The sequence below is a fragment of the Lepisma saccharinum genome, chromosome 29, assembly GCF_977018435.1.
Source record: "Lepisma saccharinum chromosome 29, izLepSacc3.1, whole genome shotgun sequence".
Classification (NCBI taxonomy): Eukaryota; Metazoa; Arthropoda; class Insecta; order Zygentoma; family Lepismatidae; genus Lepisma; species Lepisma saccharinum.
This window is the reverse complement of record NC_139257.1, coordinates 50,761,858-50,784,294: the sequence shown is the minus strand read 5'-3', so window position 1 is coordinate 50,784,294 and position 22,437 is coordinate 50,761,858. Positions and strand designations below refer to the sequence as shown.

General features: G+C 37.3%; 2 protein-coding genes across 4 annotated transcripts in view; one reads left to right on the top strand and one right to left on the bottom strand.

Moving 5' to 3' along the window:
- The window catches only part of Atg13 (Autophagy-related 13), a 361,003-nt gene that overhangs the window by 172,273 nt on the left and 166,293 nt on the right, over positions 1-22,437 (bottom strand). The gene's annotated exons all lie outside the window — the stretch shown is intronic.
- Positions 1-22,437, top strand: part of LOC145981335 (uncharacterized) — a 235,457-nt gene that overhangs the window by 129,177 nt on the left and 83,843 nt on the right. For all 3 annotated transcript variants that reach the window (XM_083114550.1, XM_083114551.1, XM_083114549.1), the window contains exons 4-6: positions 251-441; positions 4,579-5,149; positions 6,485-6,633. In XM_083114550.1, the coding sequence (XP_082970676.1) occupies positions 251-441; positions 4,579-5,149; positions 6,485-6,633 (911 nt within the window). The remainder of the gene's footprint in view (positions 1-250; positions 442-4,578; positions 5,150-6,484; positions 6,634-22,437) is intronic.

Here is a 22,437-nt window from a genome sequence, read left to right as displayed (position 1 = left end):
CGCAGTGCTAGTGTCTTTGACTTGCAATTAAGGGCTCGATACCCAGTGAAGGCACATAGTGGTTCGGATCCCACTTTATACTGTAGGTCCAATCCCGATTGTCCCATTTGTGTATAAAGTGGACTAAAGCCACAATTTTTTTTTTAAAAAATGCAGCTTTTTTTATTTTACTGAACTGATATCTGTCTATTAAACAATGATTTTCCATACCCGGAAAAATATTATCTTTCTTTTCTCTTAATTCTTTCAGCTGGGACTCCCCTCAGACGGCTCGCCCAGAAGAATCCACCGACACAGATTCAATCGAGAGGCTGCTGAAGAACTACCTGCGGACTACACCTTACCACAAACTGCGACACCCGAGGACCAAAGCAGGGAGCTTCCGGAAGAAAAGTAAACAGGCTGCGCGACTCCAAGACAACGAGGTTCCTTTCTTTGATGGTAAGTTCTTTCCTACTTGCTCCTGGTTAAGATTGTTAAACACCCAGGAATTGTAAATAAATTCAATTCCGGTCAAGGTCGTCCGCAAGATTTTTTCTCTGGGGGTGCAGTCATAGAAACTTATTATTATCATTATTATTACTGCTATTGTATTATTATTATTATTATTATTAGTTACTATTACTACTACTACTATACAAATCATAAATTCAAATTAAATTTAAAGTAATTTTACATTATCTACAAGTTCAGACTCGAGTTTAATACGTATTTACTGTAGATAGAAACTGGATCCGCCTTGCTTCCTTTCAATAAACATCTATCACTTTGTCTTTTTGTACTTTTTCACAATGCACAGATATCAATGGGAGTCAGAGATCACTCAATATACTGACCAAGGCAGTAATTTATTTTATTATAAAACATAAACTAAACGTAACGTTTCAACCTTCTAGCAAGGTCTTCTTCAGACTCTGTATCAAGTACAAATGTAACAAGGTACAAAACAGGACGATGTATATACACAAACATTACTCCCCTCCAGACTATTAGAAAGTTGTTCTGGAACAATCTAGCAGGTGGCTTTCTCTTGCCAACTGTACTTTCACTAAAAGGCTAAACATATTTAGCCTTTTATTGGACTCTTTATCTCACGCTCTTTTTCCTTCATTCTTCTTCCTTCTTCTCTCTTCTTTCTCTCTTGTCCTTTCCACTCTTTCTAACACCTTCTTCCATTCTTTGTTTATCTTCAGTCCCCCATTCCAGTTCATTGTGTCTTCTTCACCTTTCTTCTCTATTTCCTTGGCCTCCTTCCATTTTCTCACTAGTATTCTCTTCTCCCTTCCTAACTGCTTAGCCTCATCCCACTCTATGTCATGTCCTGTTTCTCTCCTGTGTTTAAATATCACATTTCTCTCTCTCTTAAGTCGTCCTGTTTTTGTACCTTGTAACAATTGTACTTGGTACAGAGTCTGAAGAAGACCTTTCTAGAAGGTTGAAACGTTACGTTTAGTTTATATTTCATAATAAAATAAATTACTGCCTTGGTCAGCATATTGAGTTTCTCATAGCATGGAAACAAGGCTTAATGGTGTTACACTTAATCTACTGTCCTTCATTGTACTTCTGATTGATTGATTGATTGATTGATTGATTTGGTCCACTTTATGCACAGTAAGACTAATCGGGACTGGACCTACACTTTAAAGAGGGATTCGAACCACTTGTGCGTCCACCGGATAACCCGGGACCCCTTGATTACAAGGCGACGACACTACCACTGCGCCATCGGGGAGGCTCCATGGTACTTCTGATCTATGATGTTACTGTAAAATAAGTAATAATATTAATAATACTTGCTGCAATTCACAAAAAGCAATTTCTTTTGTTATAAAAAATCGCTACAATTTCATTTTCGAATTACATTAGCTCTTTTCAGAAATCTCGGGTAGCCCCCCTCCCCACCTGCGGACAGCCTTGGTTCCGGTCTCGTTACGGAACCCAATAGAATACATTAGAATTTATGTGTTCCTGAACCTTGAAGAACCCCAGGATTGTTAAAGGTTCAGAAATTTTGAATAAATTCTCTTCGGTCCGGGAGAGAAAATCAGAAAGCGCAAATGGGTTCTGGACCGTAAAGAATCTTTTTATCTTTACAGTGTTACAATTCGGTCCAGGAACCTTTTTTTTCCGGATCAATTTAAACATTGACGTAAGTCTTGAAGCTTTCCTGGCGACGAAGGATGAATAAATTCTCTCGGACTATCGACCAGGTCGATTCTGAAAAAGTTTTCGATCTTTCGAGAGCTAACGCCACTACTCATTCTTCACAATTTAAATATTGTCAAAGTTCGGTACTGAAATGAAACAATATATAACTTGGACCGAAATTAAATTGTGCGAGAAGAAAGGTTCCGGTCCTGGTACGGAATCTATTAGAATTTATTGTTTCCTGGACCTTCAACAACCCTACTTCTACACTGCATAGCTGCAGTGTTGCCTTCTAGTTCAGTGTATCCATCCTGGCCTTGAACTGATCTCCAGGGAAGGTCTTACGGGCAAACCCATGCCATGAAGGCACTTACGAAATATGGAGGTAGAGACATACATATTTTCGATGGCGGCCATAATGGAGATGTGATCATCACCACACTCCGGCCGCCTTCACCAAGGTTGCCTCAAGGTACCCATTAATTGGAGACTAGGTGACTCCCAGAGCCGCTTTTTGCAGAAACACTCAAATTGTGAAAATTGCAACTAACAACCTCTTTTTTATTCTATAAATATTCCATTTTCTATTTATTTTTATTATATTATTTAATATTATTATTAATATTATAGGCTGTAGAACAGATGTTTTATACATATTTTAATGATATTAAAGTAAATAAGCTAGATAATGAATGTGTGGTTTCATATCTGAATTAGCTTTATTTTTAGGTCCACTTTATGCACAGAAAGGCTAATCGGGACTGGGACTACAGTTTCAAATAGAATTTAAACCACTATGTGTCTTCATCGGGTATCGTACTCGGAACCCCTTGATTACCGAGCAACGACGTTAACACTACGCCAATGGGGAGGCCCGTATATCTGTATTCGTGCACAATCTGTTTACTGATTCATGCATTGTTAGTAATACTATTGTGATTAATAATAAACCAATTGATACAATTTAAGATTGTTGTTATCAATATTATTATATGTGAGACACTGATCTTGAGAGGAACCATTTGCGAAATATATTTCAAGTTACTTCATCCATTATAATGTGTAACTCTTCGTCAGTTGTCACATAGCTATAACAGATCTAGGGTCTTATTCAGCAGGCAGACAGGATGGCTACTGATTTTATAATGACTCCAAGTTACTTTTGGGTCTACATAGATAAGCTTGATAGAGCCCTGTGTTAGCGTCAAATTCTTAAATTTCGAGGTTGCCATTTCTGTAGCAGTATTCACTAATGCCTCCATTTGATGCCGTTCAAATGTCTAATCCACTTGTTGCAAACCAGCGTATCGTATCCCCGTTCCGTATTAATTTATTCGAAAAAACTCAAAGGAAGGATACAATATGCGGTGGGAGGGCCAGTGTGGAGGGGCATGCGCGCGTTCCGTTGCCTCGTTGCATCATCCATCAGTGTGTAGTGAGCTCTGTGAATGACAGTACGTTCCATTGTCGATTTATTTTCTATATTATCTTTATTATGGAGTGGGATAAGGAAATACTATTGCATTTATTGATATAATAAGAAATATGGAATCCTGTGGGACCCAAAACATCCGGAGTACTACAACAAAATTCGTAAACAAGATGCGTGGAAGGAAGTTGGAAAACAAACGCAAAGTTTTTGTATAATCCGCTGATCTGCTGGAACCGCAAGTCTGCCAATAAGCTGCTTTCACTATACAGTTCACGGTTCGCGTACATGTTTGTCATCCACCAACGTGGTGATTTGCATTTTTTTTTCTTTTTCGATAAAACGTAACATAATATAATAGTAAAACATACATTGACAAATTATTTCTTGAAGTGATCTAGTGCTGTAAAAGTACATATTATATAGTGTATAATATCGGAATTTATTTTATAAAGTTATTTAATTCTTAAAATTCTTGAACTGAATATAATGTGTATTCCAATAACAATTTTTTCACTTTACTTTTAAAGATTGTGGTTCTTTCAAAATTTTTGTAACTTTTTGGTAACATATTGTATAACTGGATGCCTGAGTAAAAAGGTCCTGTTTGGTATGCAGTTAGCCGCACAATGTGGAAGTTATCTTTTTGTCTGGTATTGTAATTGTGGGTGTCTATGTTCTTTGGATAGTTCATTTTTGTTTCGTGTATGAAAATATGTGCTGCTGCTGCTACTTGCTGCGGTGTACTCATCGTCATTTGAGACCAGACTGTGAATAAAAAGCACGGACCACCGCATCAATCATGCTACAGGGTGGATGACACGGAACGCAGTGATGATACGCGAGAAATCGGGGTCCGTATCGTATCAATGATTGATACGGAACGGGGAAACGATACGCTGGTGTGCAACAAGTGGATACCGGGCTTTAGAATTTACCTACGTGCCAGTCACGTGTGAGATAACAGCAAATGTTCTCATATCTTAATTTTTTTTCAGGTAGTCAGTCTGCTGAACTCGACGACCTGAGTGGGAATGAAGTTGTAGAAACAACTACATCCACGACAGTGGCCCCCGAACATATTCTTCCAACGGTTACGGTGTCCAAGAAGGTGAAGCAGTTGCCCGATTCAGAAAACATTGCTAGCAGAACTAAAGAGACATCAACAAGTCCACCTAAAGAGACATCAACAAGTCCGCCAAATATTGAGGGCTCTGGCAACTCTCCGAGTATCAGTGACGATGAAGATGACCTCGTTGAAGATGACCACGAGGATGAAGAAGATGATTATGATGACGAGGAAGAGGAAACTTACGATGAAAGTGAGGAAGAGAACGCTTTGGAAGGAAGAGAAGATGAGGAGGACACATTACCCGAAGATACTGAAGAATACAACCCTGTAGAGAATGATGAAAAGGAAGAAGAAAATGTGGGTCAAGTGACAGAAACGGATATTGAGGAATCCAGCGAAAATGCGATTGACAGTCCATCTCTATACGACTTATCATGCGTCACTGGTCAGTTCATATCTGCGCCCCATGTTTCCAATTCGACTGTTCGTTACACGAGGTACGTCATGATAGATGCTAAGATGAATACATTTTCAACAAAATGGTACAGGGATAAACCTATGGGATTTCACTAGCTGGTAATGTGTGTTATATTAGTAAGCATTTGTTTATGATTTAATTTTTACTTCAGATCAGTTTTCTAAATTTTTCCTCCTCTGCCATTTTTACTGCCTGCTTTTCTTACTTACTTCCATACTCGTATATTCCTCATGATATTTCGTTTTTGGCGAAAACACGAAATGTGAAACAACACATTGTAGCAGTAGCGTATGCTGAGTCTAAGACCAGGGGGAAGGGAGAATACTAGACTCATTCTTGACGTCTTCAAGGAAGCCACGTTGCCATCAAAACGGTAGTCAGGTTGCCAACTCCTAAGAATGCAGGTTGCCAACTTCTAAGAATTCAGGTTGCCAACTTCTAAGAATTCAGGTTGCCAACTTCAGAATCGCCATTATCTTCTTTTTCAAATCAGCTTATTTCACATAGTTTCTAGTTAGATGTCTCTTCAGTATTTTACTTTCTAGGCTTCAGGCTTCGCAAATAGCCTAGCTAGCCTGGAATATACGCCCCTGCATTGTAGTGTTGATTTTTCATGTTTTTGAAAGGTGTGAGGTGCATTTTGCTACCCTGTTTTGTCACGAAATGAACTGCATAATGCGAAATAAACTCTTAAAGACGAAATTTAGGGTTTGTTTACCATCGCGACATCTTCTGAGGTCTGAATTATCCTGCGAGTTATGCAAATCACGGAAAATTGCTTAATTTTGCTGTAAATATCTGAGAAGCAAAAATTCCTTTACACAGGAACAAACTTAGTACTCTGATAACTATATAATTGTGTTATTAGAAGTGAAATGTTAATTTTGTGTAATAAGTGTTAGATTTTTATTCACCATTTTAACACCGAAATGCCATCTTATATATCTCTTTTGATCCCGAAATATGCCAAGTTTTTGTACCGAAATTTAGATATTTTATTCACCATAAATATGTGGCTCTACTTATGACTTTTGGGGGAGGGAAGCATTGAAACTAGTGGTCGCGGAAATGTTCGTGCTTGTTTGCCATTTATACTTACACACACACACACACACACACACCGTCTTAATTTTGCTGTTTATTTTTTCATTGCTTCTTTCGTTTCATTTGCAAATACATTTCATGAATTTTCCTGCCATGCTTCCTAGCTGAATTACTCCTTGCTTTCTTTGCTTTGCGCCCCTCTTCCTTGTCTTTTCTATCTTCCTTATTGCATTTCATTGTGTGTATTGCTTACTCTTTCAGTAATTTCCATTACGAAAGATTAATTGGGCGGTGCCTTTTGATATTGTAGATCACAGAACACAGCGTATCCATTCAACACCTTCCTGGAAGCAGCATACTCATGCGACGCTGGTTTTCGTCTGAAGCCCGAGGCATCCGACAGAATGTTTTGCAGCCGGAAGAGGTGGCTGGGAGAAATCCCTGCGTGCATATCAGAAGGTAGGATAGACCTTAGAGCAACAGGTGTAGAAATTAAGGTCTAATAATAAGGAAGCGTAAGCGATTGGTCTGCATTCCACGTCAAGCATTTCGTCAACATATCGGCAGCGTAAAAATAACCTGGTTCTAATTAGAGGAAATTATCATGGCAATAAGTTAGAGAGAGGCACGCCGGTTTGAAATTAACTGCTACTTAAAATTAGATTCTCTCCCGTACAAATGCACGGGGTCATGTCCATGTATTTTGTTTCTTCGTCGACTAATTCATTCTCTTACAGAATTAATTCACTTCCTCATAGTTTACAGGAGGATGAGTGGCGTGCCCAAGGGTTATGGGGGTCATAACCTCCCTCCTCCGGCCAAGTATTCCTAAAAAAAGGAACGTCAAAGGCAGAAAAGGGTAGCAAGATGGGGCTGAGTACCAAAGAAAGTATACGTAACCACTTTCGAAAATACTGGGCACGCCACTGAGGAGGATTTAAACTTTTAACTGGAATGTTGAGAAATATTTCGAATGACAGTTGTAAAAAAAATTTAAGTTTTCCAAAAAAATATGCATTATGTCATTTCGTACAAATAAAAGACTTGTGTGCATCCAAAGCTTCGTTTGATTACACTAACATAACATTGATTATAATAAATCCCAAAGTCATTTTGATTAAAGAGCGATTCCAGGTCAAGCCAGGCATGTGTTGAACCTTAACCTCTCTGATTCTGTGTGCACTGATTGCATACGAATTAGGAATACACATCCTAGTTGCTTTCCCGCGTTAAATCTCAGATTTCTGAGTTGCGTACCTGCTTCAAAATCAATACATTTAAGAAAGAGAGAGAGAGAGAGAGAGAGAGAGAGAGAGTTGTTGCGTATCTGCTTCAGAATTAAGATATTTGAGTTCCGTACCTGCTGCAAAATTAAGACACCCGAGCTCCACAACTAGTATGACCCTAGACGTAGGAAAATCATCTGAGGACTTTGATATAAGATAAAAAATGTCAAAACGTCAGAGTTTGTTATAAGTCCAATTATGTACAGAATTGTTATCGGAACTGGACCTACAATTTAAATTGGGATGCAAAACACTACGTGTGTGTCCACAGGGCAACGAACTCAGGACCAATATAAACAATGGTTTACAGATTTGTAACGGATATATATAAATGAATAGGGAGTAGGAAACACTCAGCAATATTGGAAATGTATATATACATTTTCACGGCAGGGGGCCGTATCCCTGAAACATTTGTGTTGGCTTTTATTTGCGGGAAACTTCCAGAGCCCTCAGGATCAACAATCACCACTCCTCCACCAAAAACCTCGACGTAGATACTAAGGTCCAACAATTACTTCCCTTTCCGCCGTCATTTACTTACGTCTGAAGATGCGGCCGCGAAAATTAAAACATTTCCACTGTCTTGTAAGGTATTCCTATTTCCTTCTGATTTTCATATCAACTATGATCCTCCTCCCTTTGATCCACACGATATTATTTCGAACTATAATAATGGTAGTCAAAATCGACAGCGATTATTATTGTAACGAGCTATCCCTAACGAATGTAGAAATATTGATTTTGTAGCTAAAATGTCGATAATATGTAACGATTTGTTTATGTAGGAACTACAGATGTTAAAAATATAAAAATGTGTAATGGAGTCGGTTTCAAATGTTAATTAATTCTGAATTAATGAATTACCGCGATCTCAGCTCCAATTTGGTTTTGGTTAACTAACGAATTCCAGGAGCATATTCTGATTCTGTGTGTGTACAGTACACACTGATTCAATTGCAATTTCGATGAAGCATCAGGCACATTAACACAAATATAAATAAACTTTGCATGTTACTTCACTGTAGGAAAAACTTTCTCGAGAAATCCCAGGTTCTACTCCCGTGCATGATACTTGCAAAGTGATTCTGGTACCACTTTCAATTGTAGACCCAGTCCTGACTAGCCTAACGGAGCATAAAGTGGACTATTTGCATTGTGGAAGGAATGATTAGTAATAATTGCAATTAAGATGTAGGTTATTTTGTCTTTTTTTCTTGTTTTTATTCCTCTCTACTCAGTAGAGTGAGGGGGAATAAGTGTCTCTTCCTTGTTTGTCTGCTTCTGTCTCAATGAGAACGTTTTCCTTTTCTCATTGAATGAACCATTCTAAAACACCATGTTCTGTAAGAAAATAACTGGAAAAAGAAACAGAATAACACACTACAAACAATCTTTGCCATGTATATGAGCAGCTAGACGAGAAAAAAGAATTCTCCTGGAAACCACGCTTCGTTTACCACAACTCATGCTTTTGACTCTCATTATGAACCCTCTAGTGTCACATAATTCAACAACCAGTCATATAAAACATACAATAATTTCTCTTAAGTGGTGAATACTAATTTGTTATCTTGGCGCAAACTTCTGTTCTCAAATTATCTCACAGAATGTTATTTTTGGTTGCACGTCCTGGTCGCCATTTAACAAATTTCTTGAAGCCAGTGAAGAAGATTTATTCTGTGATATTAGGGAAACCGAAATGATAAATAGTAATTGATGTAGCTTTGACAATCGCGTCGTTCCCGCAATCCAATGAAAAATAATAGGTTTTCATTGAATTCGGGAATCTTAAAGAAAGTCACGATCTGATGCCTAGCAAAAGACTTGGCTTCCCCAAATATCCGTTCTTCAAAATGTCCACGTGGGCGGGATGAAGTCGAGTTAACGAATGCGGAAAAACTGGTGCACTTACGCGGTGTCGTGAGCGTGGATAGATCATCTGTACATTATGATGTAGAGCTTCAGCCACCTGCCACTCGTAGCGCTGCAGGCAGAGCTCCAAGTTTTACCAGTTTCTCTACTGCTTGAAGAGAAAAAAAGTAATTGATGTCTCCAACGGAACATCAAATCTACTTGAGATTGATCGCAGGAGTGTTTAAAATGGTCCAGAATCCCAAGTGAAGGCTCCTGGAGTTCATTGCATTCAGACGTTCTTTTCTAAGAGAAACACTTCCTAATAATATATGTGTTTTGGTGCGCCAATGTCACAGTCTCAGACAGAATTCCATTATGATCAAAAGAAGGAAAGGGCGTAGTGTTGAAAGTTTGATAACTGTGATGCTACATATTTTATCTTGGACAAAAGTAAATTCTTTCCTCAGATAGACTAATTCTGATTGGACTTATAGCTTTATGAAACATTGTGCAATGTACACTCCTGTTCAGACGAAGTGCCACATACTTCAACTGAGTAACCTTACAAAGCGTACCAGTTTACGTGAACAGGAATGTACGTACCTCCCCTCTGAAAACAAGGCTACAGTATTAGTAGTGTACCACCGTTGACTCACTCTGGTCTTAATATTACGAAATGAGAAGTTCAAGAATGGAAGCAAAACACTAACGAAACTTTATCGTGACACAAATAAGTAGGAATCGAAGTTTAAAGATTGTATTTTTTAAAAAAAATATAGGTACCTTCTTGTTTGTGTGCGATTAAATGTCCGAGACAAAAATATTACCGTTCAGGGGAAAAAAAGAGCATGGGTGAATTGTTTCAGTGATATTTCGTCAATGATGCCTGCAACAATAACATAATCCTATTAAAACATCAAAATGTACACACAGACTATTGTGCCGAGGATTTTATTTTGGAGAGTGGTTGACTTTTCATTCCCGAATCGTAAGGAAAGGTTAATAAAATTAGTAAGATATTAGTAATTAGTAGTGAACGGATTTTCAGGTGCAAAATTATCGCCGGGAAAGGTAAAAAAGGTCCTGAAAATGTTTTCAAAAAGGTGCTGATACTGCCTTTATTCAGGTCTAAACCAGTAACATTAACATTCTTTATTCAACACTGTAGCAAATAACATAATTTATGGTAAACATGGTATAATTTATATTATACTGTTTTGGCTCTCGTCCTGCTCTACAAAATGAGACTATAGGATTTTATGTAGCTGCTCAAGAAGAGTGAAAATGATTTATTTTTCTGTCCATTTTTTTTTTAACAAAACATGAAAGAAAAAGAAGGGCAAAGGTGCTGAAGCATCAAAGAAGGGGTAAGAAGGGGATAAATGTGTTAATCTCACGAAAAGGTGCAACAAAGTGTGTTTCATTTACTTGATTTCATGTCCTAAAATATATATATCTCAAAGGCCGGTATGAAAACAGCTATATTTTTGGAAAGGTGTGCACCTTAAAATTTGTTCCCTAATAATCACAGTGTGTAAGTATGTATGTGTATGTTTGAATGAGTGTGTTTATATAGAGCTACACACACACAATATATATTACGAACAGGGTGCGAAATCACTGCAGATTGGTGGGGGGAAAGGCCAGACAGACAGACACAATATATATAACACTAAATGTGTGTCAATTATTAAATAATGAAATTATATTATAAAATAGTAGTGGTAAAGTATATAGGGACAGCGCCGGAAAGGAAGAGCTCCCCTCAAGCAGATTTGCTATACTTAAAACAAGCTCAACATGGCCATATGAGCTTTTTGCTCTAGTGTGGAACCCTACCTAATTTAAGATTTTTGTGAAAATGCCCTTCAGAAAGGAAGAGCTCCCTCAGATTGATTTGTGAATACTTAAAACTATGGCAAGTTCTCTTATCATCTTATTGTTTATAGTATGTTTTTCTGTCAAAATCCCAGGAATCTTGAAGTGAAATTTATTGGGTTCTGAGACCCAGTAGAGTGTGGTGCATGGTTTTTATTGTCTTGTAATCAGGAGGGTTTTGGGTTTGAGTCCTCATAAAATCTGATGGCAAAATGTTAATATTGTTGTTTTGTAATCAGGAGGCTTTTGGGTTTGAGTCCTGAGAGATGTGGCATTCCATATGTGAGATTTTGAGAATAATTATTGCTAGTTGATAGCCCCCAGATCTTAAACCTAGTAAAAAATGTTGTACAACAAAACAAAATTATTCTCTATTGGGAATCACCAACTCAACAATACGGGCAAAATTGCCTGATCAATACAATAGAAGCGAACAAACATAATTAATTATTTCCATTTTCTTTCCAATCTTTTGATCAGTCCCATGTTTCGGCCAACAATTAATCATGCTTGCCCGGGAAATTATATTTCTTGTATGCCAACAGATATAATCTATATTGTGTCCTTTCAGAGAGAAATAACATATTATTCATCATCAAAGAGTAATTGCCTTCTTTCTGTATGCCTGAGTGATTATATCTGTTGATATTACCTGCACTGTGCCTTTTCCGAGGGAAATTACATGTCATTTATCATGGAACTCAAAGAGAAATTCTTATCTACACTATGCCCCCTTTCAGGGACCATTCATCATATTGAGGAAATTCCTGGATATTGTCATGCAAACCGAATTGCAGGTTTGGTCTTGTTGCACACAAGTCTTTAACTTACAGAATAATCTATTGCAATATTTCTGTATTTCAGCTTTTGGCTGTGTTATTTGGGTAGGTAATATATATAAAAGCTTTTCTGCCACAAGCAGAGGTGCTATAAAATTTGGGTAAGTAATATATTTTCTGACGGCAAAATGTTGTTTTATATCCAAAGGGCCTCTGTGTTTGAATCGGGCCTCTAGAATTGCTCCGTGACTCTCTCATTTCTTACATCATAAACATATGATTTTTCACCTATGAGAATAACACTACATATGGTGTCATCAGGTAATGCCTCATGGAATTCACAGATAATTTTAATGTTTGTCCTGTCATTCACCACAACTTGTTTTCTTTTTGAAGTGTTGATTACAAACATGGGTCTCTGTGCTTTGAATTCATCTGGTGTGTAATACATGTCAGTATTGCCAGTAGTGACCCTTTTGAAAGCCGAAAATGCCTCATATAATTTGAGGAAATCATCCTTGGACATGTCTAAATTATAATTTTCTCTAGGAAAAACCTCATTTCTGCCATTTTTAAGATATATGTTCTTGATGTTGCAGTTATCAAATCTACTTGAATTTTTTTCCTGATTGTTGTGTCTTCCAGTCTGAAACAGAACCACCACAAAATCCGGCATGTCGTATTGTATGCTGGAGAATGAATTTGTAGCATCAAACTCATAATATGTGCCAGATGCGGGCTTCTGTACAGATTGATATGTGTAAAATTGCAGAGGAATCTGTGGATTTTTTATTATATCAGCTTTGTATTTAAGAGCATAACTGGCCTCATATTCAACAACTGGGATTCTTAGCTCCATAGTCTGAATAATGCATTTGCCTGCATCTGGTAAGGTATTAGGCAGAGCTTCCCCTGTAGAGTTTAATGTGCTGTACCTCATCAAAGCATTATTATCATTTGCAGCTCTTCTAAATGTGATTCTTAACCCGCCCTTCCACATAATATCTTTGTAATCCGAGAAGAATCCTGGCAACAGGCGCATGGGGAACAGCACTGTATGATTTTTAGATAATATTTTCTCACCAGCCTCAAAGCCACCTATTTTGTAGTAAGAAGCTTCGGTTTTGGATAATTTTAGAGTGGCCAATGCTGTGGAGGTAATACCGGGATAATCTACTCTGTTTATAACAACACCATGCTTTCTGATCTCAATTTCAGAGAACAGATGCGGCACAAAATTGTCTACCAATCTTATATTTGAATTTGCCGGATAATCTGTTCCATCGAGCTTTACAACATCAAATTTGATGTATAGATCTGCTCTGTGGGGGTGTATAAAGCCATCCCCTACATCAAGATCAACCTCAATCTCTGTGTTGGGTTGATTTAAATTTGCAAATGTCCTCCTGTTTGGGGGGAATGATTGTAGCTCATAACTCTCAATATTTTCTATTGTATGTATTTTTATTTAAATGTTAATCTCTATGATTGCAGTTGTTGTGGCTCCAGCAAAATCAACTAATTCTTCTTTTTCATTAGTGACCATCAATTCAATATAATCTATTCTATTATGGCACACAGGAAAATATAATGTTGGGGATGGATTGTAGATGATGGGCTCCATAAATTCGGAATTAGGTTTGAATGTTGCAATGATGCCGGTTTGTTTGTGAGTGCCTATGCCATTTGATTTGGTGATCATACCCTCAGCCACATTACAGTGAATATTCAGAGTCTCTATGGCTAAGAATTTAGGTATATTCATAGCAGTGTGTTTGATGGCCGGTTCGAATTTTGTGTTGTTCTCAAAGCCTAACAGCTCTCCTATAGTACCCAGATCCACTGTCTCTGTAGCAGATACAATCTCCACTCTGTGAGTGACAGAATTTTGACTTAACACTACACCTCTGGGTAATTGAGCATTTAGAGTGGACAGATTATATTGCCCTGGAGTGATGACAATTTTTTGATCCCCTACTGCAATTTTGTTGTTGTGGTGCGTAATATTAGGTATCAAGTACATGCCGTAAAATGCTCTGAGAGCTATTGTTTTGGGATACACTATGTCATCATGCAATTTGAGTTTCAATATTGAATTTTGGCTGGTGAGATGGAATACCCCCATGATGTTTTAAATACCACAAGGCCTTTTGAAAATTTTCAATTGATGGTTTATTTATTTGAGACATATATCTAAGAACAGATAAACACAAATGTCCGCAATTAACATCTTTGAAGTTTTGAACACGGGCATTATTGTAATAAAGATTAGCTGAATTTAGATATTTTATTAAATTTTCAGGTGGAACACCTCCAAATGAATCAAACACAAATGCCTCATTGTTTAAATATTTAAGATAACAAATCCAGTGAGTGCCCTGATTTTTGTACTCATCCAAATTAACAATGCCACACTCTTTGTTGAGTGGTTGTTCTGGTAAAGAATCAGACATGTACACACCCCTAAAATGTTTGATGCCCAGTGGCTTGATTAAAGCTTCAATATCTTGGTTTGTAAGCGGCTCTTGTTTTTTTTAAACTTACTCATGGCTCTCTTAACACCTTTGCCTTTTTTCTCCATGGCCAGGTTATGGCGCCTCTGCTCATCTAATTCTGCCCTATTTTTCTTGGCATCTATTACTGTTTTTGCTATGGCAGCTGATCCCCCAGCCAAGCTCCCAACAGCCCCGAGAGCAGCTAAGATAGCCGGGATGGTAAATATGAAACCCCCCACATGTGATTTTTTCCTGGATTGTTGTAATTTTTTTAATTGGGGGGTACTAAGCAACAATTTCATACCATGTCCCTTTGCAAGACAAGAGCTTTTTTTCTTGCGCTGCTTTTTGGTCAAGAGACTGTCAATAGTTTTAAGAGATTTAAGACCTGCATAAGGTATTTGATACATAACACCCTTGGCCTTCATTGTAGGTTTATTATATACATGTTCACAGCCCCCACCCCAGTTTTTGTTTGGTGCTCATAGCTATGGTGGTTCCCAATGCTGCTATTTTTTCACTTAAAGAAGCATCTTTGCTTACAAATCTACCAAATGCAGCCTCTTCTAATTTCTTGTCTGCAACATGTCTCTTGTCAAGATCAGAATGTGTATTGTATGCTATGTCATGGTCTCTACAAGCAGCATCTAGGGGATTTACACCAGGATCCCCTCTGTTTAATCTATGATCCAATTTTGTGCCTGGACCACAATACTGATAGCCTGGAATGTGTAGTTCAAATGGCAGCTTGTTTATAATGTCATTAACCAACCCCCGGCCCTCAGAAATATTCCAAAATTTGGGGGGTAGAGTATTAATAATTTTTATGAGATATCCAATCCCCTTAGGGTCATTCACTATAAAATTAGATAATTTGGTGCTTATCATGTCCATAATTCCAACTTTTTCATTGTAAAAATTGTGGTTCCCAGCATTTTCCTCCCCAGCTATCACCAATAACCTATCTACAAGTTTCCTGACATCATCAACCCACACAAATTCTTTAGGCAGGGTGTTGTATTGTTTGATTCCACTGCCAGTCTTGATCTGTGACCATATGGGCTTGATTAAATTATTGTATTTTGCCCCACTGCTAGACTTGACTCTTTTTTGTGTGGGATCATTGTTCTGGTATAGAGCATCTGATTTTATTAATATTTCTTTGTAATAATCATAATCTTGATCTGTATAGCTGCCAGGCCTTTTCCTAGTCATCAGTTCCCACAACCCAGGTGTGCCGGGGTACTTAACAAAAGCACCTTTTTCTCCGAGACGAGATTCTGAATATACAATCAGATCATCTCCCATAAATGTTACTCTGAAATTGCCAATTCTATGTATGATGCTGCCATCAAGCTCTGTGTCGGCATATAAGCCAAAGACCTCATCTTTGTTGTCTTTAGGTGTGGTTAAATATTTTTGAGCAAGAAGACCCAATTCAATAGGATCCTGAGTAGCTTCAATTCTTCTAGGAGCAATAGGACTAGGTGTATGAATACTGGAAAGTGGGGTGAATGGATAATCTAATATGTTCCTAGCAGCTACAGGCACAAGCTCTGTGATCAAATCTTGATTTTGCTCTGTAACAGTTTTGATATTCTTACCTAAATTATTAATAGCATCAATTACAGGCTGTTCTGTTTGTTTGTGTTTTTCATAAATTCCCCGGTTCTCTGATTTCCATCCCTTAAATCTTTTTACAAGATAATCTCTTAACTTAAGATCATCAATGATTGGCCTTTTCATGGTTATTTATATATGTTTCAATGTCTAGAAAATTGTTGATTTTATTTCTGTATTTGCCACTACTAGGTGTTCTTGTCATATCAATTGTGACAAACCCGTAACTGTCCTGGTTCCAGCACCTACTGCAAAACTTAGAAAAATCATTGTAGCTCAAGTCCCCTCCTACATATTCATCATGTATGTGTTTGAGGTTGGTATGATCTTGATGAAACACACATATAAAATTGCTGTTGTCTCGGATCAGTTGCTTCGGTATTTTAGAAAAAGTCTGTGCCAGGTAGAAGCAATCAATGTTTTTGTGTCGGCCCTGTGTAAAGAAATTTCTAACCTTGTTTTGATTATCCAGTATAATATCATCAAACACAACAACAGAATTATCGAGACATTCATGGAGTGGCTTAACATCTGGTACAAAAGTGGCAATATCCAATCCATCATATAGCTTCATCAGCTGCTGATATTTTAATTGTTCCAAGCTCTTAGAGAAGACATACAAGTGCCTGTTTTTCCAGTCTAACCAGTTGGGTGCCAATAAAAAATTATCAACCATTAGTGTAGTTTTGCCACAAGCAGATGGCCCGACAATAAGACACCTAATATTTTCAGGCAGCAATTTGCCATTTCTCTTATTCTGTTGTTCAGGTTCTGGCAGCCTTTTTATAACATCCCAGGTGCTCATATTATTATTTTGTTTGCATCGATCCAGCTGTTTTCCGGATGACCCAGCCATTTGACAAATAACTTGTTGCCTTTTCTGCGGATGATTTTTTCTATGAGATAAGTGTCAGGCTGTTTAGTTTTGCTGAGCTCTTGTTCATAGAACCTGCCTTTGAGAATTTCTCCTCGATGATCCTTTATTATATATGTGTTAAGGGTCCCGGGTTTAACTTGAACCACTGTAAATAATTCAGTACTCCAGTTTCTTGTAAAGCCTCTTTTGAATAAGTGCTTATATTTGCTGATTCTTACTTGATCACCCACCCTGTATTTGGCCCTTCTTGTTGTTGGCTGGTATCTAGGATAATAAACAGTCCTGATCAATTCTTGCTCATCAGATGAAGTTACTTCAGAGGGTTTCATGTTGATTGTGGAATGGACCGAGTTGTTATATTTATGTAGAAGTTCTGGAAGAATATTAACCCATTTATAATTACCTTGGAGGGTAAATTGTTTATACATAAGATTTTTTAAGGTTCTGTTGAATCTCTCTACAATTGAGGCTTTGAGATCACTGTAACTCGAATAATGTTTTATTGATTGGCTTTTAATAAATTGTTGAAACACTGAATTATAAAATTCTTTGCCATTATCTGTTTGCAAATAGCGCGGTGATCTTCCACTCTGATTGATAATTGTTCTGATGGCTTCTGTAACACATTTTCCAGTCTTGGATTTGAGTGGCACAGCCCAGGCAAATTTTGAAAATGTATCTATTACAGTGAGTAGATACTTGTAGCCCTTGTTGATTTTGTCTAAGTTTTTCAACTGTCCACTTGACAACTCAATCAAGTCGCTCTGCCATAAATCATCTATGCCCTTTGTGACTACTGGCAGTCTCTTATAATTATGTCTGGCCTGTCTGTGTAATTCATCAACAATAATTTGTCTAGACATAATATGTAAACAAGAATATTGCAACTATGGGGTGTTCAGCAGCTGATACTACAGGATTTTCTAAATATAATTTGTCCCCTATTTGTATTTTAAATTCCAAAGTGCCATCATCTTCAGCATAGGCTGTTTCTAATGTATTGGGATCTGTAAAATCCTCCAACTCTACACTGGTGATTTTCACTTTGTTATCAGCATTTGTTATTGATAAGGTGGGGTAGTGGTGTGCCTGTGGCTGAAGCCAATATTTGATCTTGATTGGTCTCAATGTGCCCCCAACAAAAAACTGATAATAAAATTGTGCAGGGGACAGCATATATATTTTGCCACCTGGTGTAAATGGTGAATCATATTCTTTGTTGGGGATGCTGTACAATTCAAGAATTACTGTATGTTTTGGATTCTCGATTATGCCTGTTATTTCTTTTTCTGCTGTAAGCAATCTGCTTGTTACAGATTCAAGGTGCTCATTGATGGTCCTAACAACATCATCATGGCCTGGCTTAATTTTTATGTCCACAATAAGTTTCTTGTATTGTTGCACAATTTCTTGAAGCTGGGTGGCAAAAACAGACAGAGCATTTGCTTGATTGGATTCCATGGTCCCTAGCTGTTGCTTGATATTAGCTACAATTTGTTGCAAATTTTCAACAACTGCCAATTTTGAATTTTGAGCAGTAAGATCATGGACCTGTCTTCTGATATCCTCAAACAGGGCATGCAGTTCATTAATATGTTGATTGGTTGGTAGAGTGGCAACTGTCTGAGTGAGATGTTTGATCTCTGTCTGGATATTCTCGATATCTTCTGATTTCAATATCCTATTCACAGCTCTCTTAATATTTTTAAGTTCCTGTGATGTAGGAAGATTTGATACTGTATTTTGCAAAGATTCAAGTGCCAATTTCACATTGTTTAATTCAGAAGCATCAGCCACATTTTGCATAGCATTTTGGAGCAGGGCTATATCTGCCTGAGTGGGTGTTGATTGTTGTAAAATTTCAAGCTTTGTTTGGATATCATCTATCAAGTGATGAAAATGAGATAGCTCAGATTCAGTGTTGAGGTTTTCAAGCTTTGTGATTTGGTGCTGGACACTGACAAGTGTATCTACAATCCCAGGCAATCGGGATTCTAGTACATTTGCCAAATCATTTTGTACTGCTGCTATTGTACCTTCAAGATGGGTTATGGTACTTTGAATTTTTCCAAAATCTTCATATGTTTCAAGTTGCAGCTTAATATTTGCTACACTCCGAGTTATTGCATTCAAAGCATCAGAAGATGGCAAATTATTCATAAAATTTTCAAGTGTCTCAATTTTTTCTTTAACCTCGGCTATGGCATTGTGCAGAGGATCCAGATTAGGTATCTGGAGTGACTGAATCTGTTCTTTTAGAGTGGAAATCACTAGATCAAAATCTTCCTGTGATTTTATGCTTTTGACAATTGTTTGGAGCTGTGTCTGGACATTATTTATCTGCTCTTCCAATTGTTGTTTCAATTGCTCAGAATTGGTGGCCTGGGTCTTAAATTTGGCTTGAAGAGCTGCTACAGCTTCTTCTAAACTTTGAAAATTATCTAATGTTGCCAGATCAGTATATTTCTGAAGCAACAATTTGAGTTCAGAATCAATTTTAAGAAGAGGGTCCATGCATTGTGATTGCAAATTTGTAATTTCTAATTGAAGACTGGCATTGAGAGTGGTTTGTAAAGCTTGTAAATCACTTCTTAATTTCTTGACTCTGACATCAAGCATCAGAATCTCATCACTGTGATCTTCATGTCTTGTATGGCCAAATATATCATTAGGCATTTTTGTTTTAATGGTTATTTATTATAGAGTATCTGATTCTTAATTCTATAAAAAAGGGTATAAGCTTGTCATATGACCCCGGGACCTCAATATATAAGCAGTCACCAGCAGAAACAGTATATACAGTGCCAGAAACCATGTTTGAGTACTTAATTCTATAAATATTTCTCCCTTCTGAAATCTTGACATCACCCTCAGGGGTTGTAATAAATTGCAATTGCCCACCTACAGGTAATTAGTAATGATTTAAATTATTGTTAAATATGTACAATATTTTGCCTGTTTCATCATCAACATCTGTAAGTATGCTGTTCAGATGAATAATTAACAAGCCACTCAGTTTAGACAGCATATCAGAAGAGGCTTGTGGTGTTGGCAGCTCCATAATAGCCTGTTTTTTGAACCCAAATAAGTTCATAGGCATGTTTATTTATTTAAAATCATGCTCTGTAATTGGGCATTGATTACCATTTTTCAAATCACAATGCCCCCAAGGTAAAGTATGTATGCCACATGATAAAATGCATCTTTTATCATCATGTGGGTCCAGGGCCACTTTTCTTACAATATTTGTAGTCAGCAAGTGATCCTCACTCTGAATTCTATTTTCTGATGTTCTGATTAAACTCTGGGATTTGAGGCAATTTTTATAATCTTCAAATTCAAGATCTTTTTCCACAGTCACTCTGCCAATGCCCTTGGCCTTTTTGGCAGCAACACCACTACATGTTTTAAAACTGTACATCTTGGCACTTAACCCAGCAAATTCCACAATAACATCACCAAGTGTCTCATCTTTTAACTTGCCAGGCACCTTTTTGTTGTGGGGTTGAATTCTTGTATGTTCACTGGTATCAAAATATTGAAACAATTCAGACTGTAACATATCTTGATAAACATCTTCTGTTTGAATATCAAGAACAAAACTATCTGTGTCCATGTACATCAATTTTATATTATCACCATATAAAGGTTTCAACACATCATAAAACAATGTTAACATATGTAATTTGGACGATTCCAATATCACAGCCCCTACATAAATAGGTTTATCAAACTTAATCTTTGTTTTTTTCATGTTGAAAAGTGCCATGTGCTCATCATAAATTCTTCGGTAATTGAAATTAGGCTTTGCAACCAATTTTTTGCTCAGGCTGGAGTCAGTAATTATTTTAACATCGGTATGTTTTCTGACATTTTCAATAGTTTTGCCATACACAGAATTCACCATCAATTTAAACAAGCCCTTATCAAATTGGCTCTTTGCAGATGTTCGAAGCTCTGTATTTGTATCAATGTATGGTTTCAACCATTCTGAGTGCCTGAACCTTAAGACTTTTCCAACTTTGGTCACTTGAACACCATGTTTCATCAGGAACTGGAGGTTTTTGTAATATGTGACATATCCCTGTTTCGGCTCCAGGGTCATCATGAGCTTCTTCTGTTTAGAGCCAGGTGAACACTGAACCTCGGAAATTGGGGGCAGATCAGAAAATTTATTGTGCAAATCATCTGGAATTGTCAGATCAACCTCTAAGTACAGGCCATAGTCACTGTCATCAAAATTCTTAAGATCTTCAATATTGAAATCTTCAACCCATTCAAGCAGTTTTTGCATCATGGCATGACCATAGAGGCTGTTGGCATCTACATACACTATATAATTTGATGGCCGTGCTGGATCATAATCAGGCATATATTTGTTATTTGCTCTGGCATATCTCTGAGAACATTGCACCATGCCTCCTCTTATACATTTCTCCATAAACAGATACGTATCTTGATCGTGGATCAGATCCAAATGCATTTTAGTGTTCAAAAACGTTGCGGCCCATGCTAGACCTGGGGCACTGTAAAAATACACTGGGTCCAGCTTATAATTTTGCATAGAAGATTTTCTGAATGCCTGCAATATATCAGCTAAGAGGGTGACATCAAGTTTCAAATATGCCATGTGATAATCACGAAATGTCTTGCATTTTAAATTGTTCCACATCAACTGAGCATGGTGATAATCTTCATCAGTGATTCCAGATCCTCTGATTTTGCTGTAAAACTCTTCTTGTGGTGGCAGAGAACACTCATCAAATTTAGAAAAATCTGTAACATAGTCATATGGATATACACCCTTCCGCCTAATTAATTTCAGGTCCTGATTTGGAAACAATGCACGTGTGATTTTGAATTGTTCATCAGGTAATTGAGTGGCTAGTGTAGCCAGGCCAGCAGATAAAATTCTGTAAGAATCAAGAAATCTTATGTGAATAGGAGCACCATCAACTTTAATTATTTTGCTAATAGATATATATTTTTCATCATTTTCAGCTAAAATATTTAAATTCTGTTTGTCAAAACCCTCGTACCTGATCAAATGATGGAAATCATAATTGGATGCTCCATGGCAAAATATGGGGACAAATCTTGGTCTCTTGATCTTAATATTACAGCTATTACACAGGGCCATTAAGAATTTACCATCTGTATGAGAATGGTGTTTCACCTTGATATTTGCATCTGAAAATTCAGAATCACATACCGGGCATTTTTCTGCATTGTTGAAATCTTCAATCTGTTCCTCTGTTAAAGGCAACATAGGCTTTGATTTTAATAAAATATTAGATGCTATGTCACGGCACTCATTTTCTATTCTATGTGCAAATATTTTGATGGCATCTGGTCCCATGTATGAATATTCTTTACTAACAACACCATCCTGTACAACCACATAACAAAAGCTGGAAGGTTCATGTAGCTGGTATGGTGTACTTGAAGATTCATCAGGATCTGGATTGCAG